Consider the following 6,248-nt stretch of genomic DNA (forward strand, 5'->3'; position numbering starts at 1 on the left):
GCTGGTGTGGCTCCCTCCCCCGGGACAGTGCCCTCCAGGCCCTCTCCGCCTCAGAGCTGCTGCCGGGGATTCCTGATCCTGCAGACGCACGTGTCCCTGAACCACGTCCCTGCCCCAGGGAAGGGTTCTGTTTCTCGGTTAGGAGGTGAGGCATTTTGCTCAAGGCCACACGCCTGGAGCCTGGATGTGGTCCCACCTTCCATGCGTGCAGGCCGAGTGTGCACCCCTGTGTGGCCTTGGGGAGACCCTCCTCAGACCCACAGTGGGCCTCCCTGCGGCCCCTCGGGGATTTTCTTCTGCCTCTCTGCTCGCCTGCAAAGCCAGGGAGTTCAGCTGAGTCCAACAGCTCTCTGGAAGGAAAATGGAATGCTAACCCGGCACCACGTAGAAGATGGAAGGAGCAGCAGCTTTGAGGGCCTGAGCAGGAAGGGAGTGTGGGGCACAGGGCGTGGAGCAGACGCGCGTCTCGGGCAGCAGGTGTCCGTGCGGGGCCCGCGGGCCGCCCAGAGAGATGCCAGGCCCAGCGCTTCCTCTGCCCCACTCGGCCCTTTGCCGGAGTCTCGGGTCGACCCCAGAGGTCACGGTTAAGAGGCTCCCCGACCGCAGGGTCACACTCCCAAGAAGAGACCCAACCACGGTGAGAGGACTCAGAGCCAGGCCGCAGCCAGGCGGAGGGACTGGGAGCTGTGTTCTGAGCGGGGAGACGCAGGGTGACGGCAGGGCCCTCCGCAATCTTGCAAGGGCCGCCTGGCCCTACGGGAGGCCGGGAGCAGAGAGCCAGGTTTCCAGCTCCACCCGAAGCCGACCTTCCGAACGGGACAGCTCTGTGCCCTCAGACACAGGGAGCCTCCAGCGGCCTGGGGTGCGGTGGTGGGGTGGGGAGGTGGCCGCTGAGAGTCCTCCCGGCTCTGAGGCTCTCCGTCCACGGTGTGGATTGACAGAGGCTGGCCGGAAGCCCTGGGAGCGCAGCAACTCGGTGGAGAAGCCCGTGTCCTCGTTACTGTCCAGGTGAGCGGCCCCAGGAAGGCGCTGCTGCGAGTCCCGTGGGGCCGAGGCGGGCGACGGGGCGATTCACGTGTCTGTTTCATTCCGTGCCCTAGAACCCCGTCTGTGGCCAAGAGCCCCGAAGCTAAGAGCCCCCTTCAGGCGCAGCCTCATGCTAGGTACCGAACAGCCCCGTCTCAGGGGCCTCCTCTGTCCCTGCCTGTGACTAACACTCCCAAACCCGCCCCGTGTCCTGTCACCTAACAACTTGCTCTGGGAAAGGGTGGCCTGTTCCTTCAGACCTGGGGCAGGCAGGGCCGGAGGGACGGCAGGGGCCGTGCAGACCTGCTCCTGGCCGTCCACTCCGGGAGGGAGAGACCGGGGCCTGGGGGCGTGGTGAAGTGAGGCCGACACGAAGCCGGGCTCCGGGCTCGCCGACCGACTTCCAGCAAGCCGACTGGCCTCTGCCGGCCTCCGCTCCTCCCCCGCCCCATAAAGAGGCCTGTTAACCCCTGCGTCCTGCGACAGCTGTGTGGTGGCAACCGCTGGACACGGGACGTGCTCACCGGCCGCGTGTGCCGCGCAGCTGATCCCGGATGGGCCTCCCCCAGCCCCCGCCCACAGCACACACAGCCGCCTTCCCCCAGGGGAACCACGTCTCCCTGACTGTAGTCCCAAACCAAAAGCTGGCGTGATAGCAGCATGAAATATTCGAAACGGAGGGGCCCCAGAAGTGAGAGGCGGACAGCCACACGGCCACGCAGGCCAAGTGCGGCCTCAGGTTGCCGGTCCCTGGAGCCCGTGCTGGGAAAAGGCTCCACGGGGTCGCCCTTCCCACGGAGCGGGCCGCCGGGGGGCGGGTCTTGCAGAGGCTAGCAAGGCTCTCGGGGAGCCCCGGCCGGCTCTGGCAGGAACGGAGATGACAGGTGCCAGGATCAGGAACGGGCTCTCAGTGGTCAGCCAGGTTCTGGGCTGGGTCCAGCGGGTCCCTGTCCGCAGGGAGCTCATTTTCTATCCGGAGGCCTGCGCACAAGGCAGCTGCTGAGGTGCTGTGCGGAAGACGGGGGGGGGGGGGGGGGGGGGGCATGGCAGACCATGCCGGGGACAGACACTTTAGCACGTGGGCTGGGGCAGGCCTCTCAGAGCAGCATTGGAGGTGACCCGGCTGAGGAGAGCCTGCCCTTGCACAGAGAGCGGGGACAGCCTTCCAAGCTGGAGGAGGTGGTAAGTGCTGAGGTCCTGTGACCAACCTGCCAGCTCACAGGACAGACAGCCGCCAGGGGGGCTAGCAGGGGCGCAGGTGGGGAAGGCTGAGGGAGGTGAGCTCCGAGGGGGCACCAGGGGTCACGCGGCTGAAGGCTGGATTTCCTTGTGTGTGCGGGAGGCGTGGTACTCGAGCTGTAGGCACAGGGCGCCGTGGGGAACCAGCACTTTCCCTCTGGCTGTGAAGGCACAGGCCCCAGGAGGCAGGAGGTGGGAGGGGCCTGGGCGGCTGGGGCTGCACCACAGCCGGCCCAGCCCTTCCTGCAGGTGTAGCATGGATGGGCCGCCAGCTGTCCCCTGCCCCGACAAGGACACTGTTCGGGGCTGTTCCCCCTCAGGCTGGGGCTCTGCACCCCTGGGACCCTCCACCCCTGAGACCAGTCTGGTTTCACAGAGGGCTCTGAAGGGGGTGTGTGGCGACAGTCCGTCTCGGGGCGGGCATTGGTTCACGTGGGGGGTGAAGCAGTTTGCCCAGGTGGCCCGGGAAACTGCTGCTGGGACAGACACTGCGCCCGCAGGCCAGATGTGTGGGGCCGGGGTCTCAGGCTGCACCTCGTTCCCGTCGGGATCCAAAGTGAGGCTCATTCCAGACCGCACTGGGCCTCCTTCTTGAGTCCAGCCGGGGGGGGGGGGGGGGGGGGGGGGCAGGGGCACGCTGTTTGCTTCCCCCCCCCCAAGATTTTACATATTTATGAGAAAGAGGGAGCGGGGGAGGGAGAAGCAGGCTCCCCCCTGAGCAGGGAAGGGAACCCATGTGAGGCTCGATCCCAGGACCCTGGGATCATGACCTGAGCTGAAGGCAGACGCTTAACCCACTGAGCCACCCAGGTGCCTCTGCTCTTTTTTAATTCCTGCTTGGGCACTGGACCACTAAACTCGAATTATTCAGGGGATCGTTTTCCCAGCTCTATTAAGGTCCGACATCGAACACTGTCCGAGTTTGCGTGCCGATCCACGAGCATGCAGCCAGGCGCTCCCCGAGGTCAGGTTAGCTGACACGGCCGCCGCCTCAGTTTCCAGATCCGCTGGCTTAGCCGCTCTCCGGTGCATGACACCGTGTGCCTCCCTGTAGACCCCAGATCTCCCTCATCTCCCCCCAGGCCGAGCTGTGTGCTCTTTGACCTCCCCCTCTGCCCCCCAGCTCCGGGCCACCAGCCACTGCCTGTGTTTCTGGGTGTTTGGCCTCCTGCGTTGGCACACGTCAGCGGGACCATGCTGTGCTTGTCTCTCCGCGCCACGCCCTAGGGTCACCCTGTTGTTGGGGCTGGTGGGCCCCTGTGCGGGCCGCCTCTTCCTCATCCGTCCATCCGCCAGCAGACGCCTGGGTGGTTTCCACGTGGAGGCTCCTGTCAGTCATGCGGCCGTGACCGGGGTGGGGGGCCCTGGCTTCAGGACAGCGTGTGTGTCTGCCGTCCTTCACCCGGAGGGACAAAACATCTCCCCAGAGCCTCAGGCCCAGACCGCCGTTCTCCCCCCGGGGGATGCGGGGATCCCGGCAGTGGACCCTTCCGCACTGGTTTAAAAGACTGAGTAGTCAGAGGAGCGTTTTGTCAGGATTTTCCAGGGACCGTTCATGTATGAGACATTGAAGAGCGAACTAGCTAACCTCAGTTCAGCAACTTTTCAAAAAGTACAGCCCATGCCTCGAAAGAGCAAAACCACTTCCAAGGATGGATCCTTGTCACACGCTAGGGCTGTTCCCAGCGGTGTGGTAGAGCACCAGCAGAGTGTGGTCTGTGCGGTTTGATTTTGCAATTGTACTTAATGCCGTCATCACTAGCTTTCCCTAAGCCTCAGGTTAGCCAGGAACCCAGACCCCTCACCGAGGAGTAGCGGGCGTCTCTTTCCAAAGGGGGCGGCGTGTGACCTGCATTGCCACATCCGTGTACGAGCTCTAAGATCAGAAACAGCCCGTCCGTAGCCCAGAGTTGGGAAGTACGGTCACAGGACCCACCAGACCCTCTCCAGGTGGAAACAAGCCATTAGAATCCTTTTTAGAGTAGCTCCAGAGTGGCCGGAGGTCAAAGCAAAAAGCATTTGAAAGACAATGGGAAGAGGACCATGCTTGGCCCCGGGGTCCTCGGCCATGCTCTTGGAGGCTGTCCCACACGGCCTGCTTTCCCACACTGTCCCCACGTGGTGGGCAGGCCCTGCCGCCCGTCTCATGGCCCCCTGCCGTCCTCTCCAGGATGAAGCCGGTGGGGAGCGTGAATGATGTGGCCCTGGATGCCTTAGACTTGGACCGGATGAAACAGGTAAGCGTGACCTTTCCTGCGTGGCCATGAAGGAGCCAGTGGCTGGGTCCCTCTGGGGTCCACGCAGTGAGGCAGGCTCCACAGAGCGGCTGGAAGTCTGTCAGGGCACCTGCAGAGGAGGAAGGGGGCGCCCACGCTCAGCTCTGGGCCCGCAACCCCGTCATCACCAGAAAAACGCCCTTGTCCTGGACACTCCAGCCTGCTCTGGGGCTCCCCTGACCCCTGGAGCCACCCCTGGTTTCTGCAGCAGGACTGGGGGGGTTCCTTTTAAATTCTCTCCAACCCTGGCCTGTGGGGACACACGGCCCCCAGCAAAGCCAGCTTCCCCACTCTGCTCCCTACAGGAGATCCTCGAGGAGGTGGTCCGAGAGCTCCACAAAGTAAAGGAGGAAATCATCGATGGTGAGTGGCGGGTCTGCCCTGGGGCATTACCCAGGGTCCCCGGGGAGCAGCAGGGCAGCCTGTCCCCCAGGGATGTAAGGCAGCAGAGCTGGGATGTGGCCCAGCCAGAGAGCGCATCCTGGGCCCGAGGCCTGCTGTTCCATGCTCACAGTCCCATTCCCCTCCTGACCCCCACCTCACCCCATTCTCCGGTCCAGCAAACTGAGGCTCAGTGAAGTGACTTGTCTAAGATACACACCTCCCTGGCGGGGGTGGCAGCGAGATCTGCGCTCACCCAGCTTCCTGCTTGGGGTAAACGTGTGAATGTGTGCAACGGGGGAGGGGTCCGAGAATGCTTTCCACAGTGAGACCGTGGAAGCCACCCGAACCGTCGTGTCCCTTGTCTGTCTCCCGGTCTGTGCACTCAGACTGCTGCCTTTGATCACCCGGTTTCGGCTAAGGCGGCAGCTGCCTCCCCTCGGCGGGGGGGGGGGGGGGGGGGGGGGGTGTATTGCGGGACCAAGAAGCCACAGTCCTGCCTGTGGGTCTGACGCAGTCTCCAGCCGGCTGGACCCCGTGCGGGGGGGGGGGGGGGGGGGGGGGCCCGGCAGGCATGTGCTATCTCAAACCAAGAGCCTCTGGCTGCAGGGGTCAGGGCCCTAATCACATCCGTCCTTCCGGTTCCTGCTGGAGCCTTTGATGCAGCTGACTCGAGTCTGGAGCCAGAGGAAAAGGAGACATGTAGGGAGTCTCAGACCGGCCCACCCAGCCTCCCTTCGCCACTGGAGACTAGGCCTGGCCCCCATGGCAGCAGCGGGGGTACCTGGGCCAGAGAGGGCTCCCTGAACTAAAGAGGGTGGTTGCTGTGGAGACGGAGGCGGCCGGCCAGGGTGGGGGCCCACTATGGGGCAGGTGGCCCTGAACCCCGGCTCACAGCTGGGACCGGGCCACGCCCCGTCCTTGCCCCGCAAAGCGCGCTCTGTTCCTGTTTGTCCGCCCACGCCCCCACGGGCCTGAGCCCGCGAGATAAGGGAGTTAATGAATGAAGAGCAAGGCCAGGCCCAGAGCCAGAGAGGAGACACAGGCCAACTATTAACTCTGCTTTATTGCTGGGGGCCCCACCGGGGAAGGGCCGGCCAGCAGCCCCGGGCCAGAACCGGTGTGCACCGCGGGTGCACCGCCCGCCTGTCTGCGGGGATGGAGACTGTGGGAGGCGGTGGGAAACGGGCCCCCAGCCCCTGCTTGGGTCTGCGGGAGACAGGGTGGGCCCGCGGGAGACAGGGTGGGCCCAGTCCCGGGCAGAAGTGGCCTCTGGGCAGGTCCTGCCTGTGGCCGATGAGCCGGTGGGAAAGCGCAAGCAACGCG

The 6,248-nt window shown here is 64.8% G+C and overlaps 1 protein-coding gene across 6 annotated transcripts in view; it reads left to right on the forward strand.

Moving 5' to 3' along the window:
* Positions 1-6,248, forward strand: part of EVL (Enah/Vasp-like) — a 145,888-nt gene that overhangs the window by 138,910 nt on the left and 730 nt on the right. For 5 of the 6 annotated variants that reach the window (XM_046009086.1, XM_046009084.1, XM_046009085.1 and 2 more), the window contains exons 10-13: positions 942-1,008; positions 1,101-1,163; positions 4,436-4,502; positions 4,847-4,904. In XM_046009086.1, the coding sequence (XP_045865042.1) occupies positions 942-1,008; positions 1,101-1,163; positions 4,436-4,502; positions 4,847-4,904 (255 nt within the window). The remainder of the gene's footprint in view (positions 1-941; positions 1,009-1,100; positions 1,164-4,435; positions 4,503-4,846; positions 4,905-6,248) is intronic. The other variant, XM_046009087.1, reaches the window with a different exon arrangement.

The sequence above is a fragment of the Meles meles genome, chromosome 6 (genome assembly GCF_922984935.1).
Source record: "Meles meles chromosome 6, mMelMel3.1 paternal haplotype, whole genome shotgun sequence".
Taxonomy (NCBI): Eukaryota; Metazoa; Chordata; class Mammalia; order Carnivora; family Mustelidae; genus Meles; species Meles meles.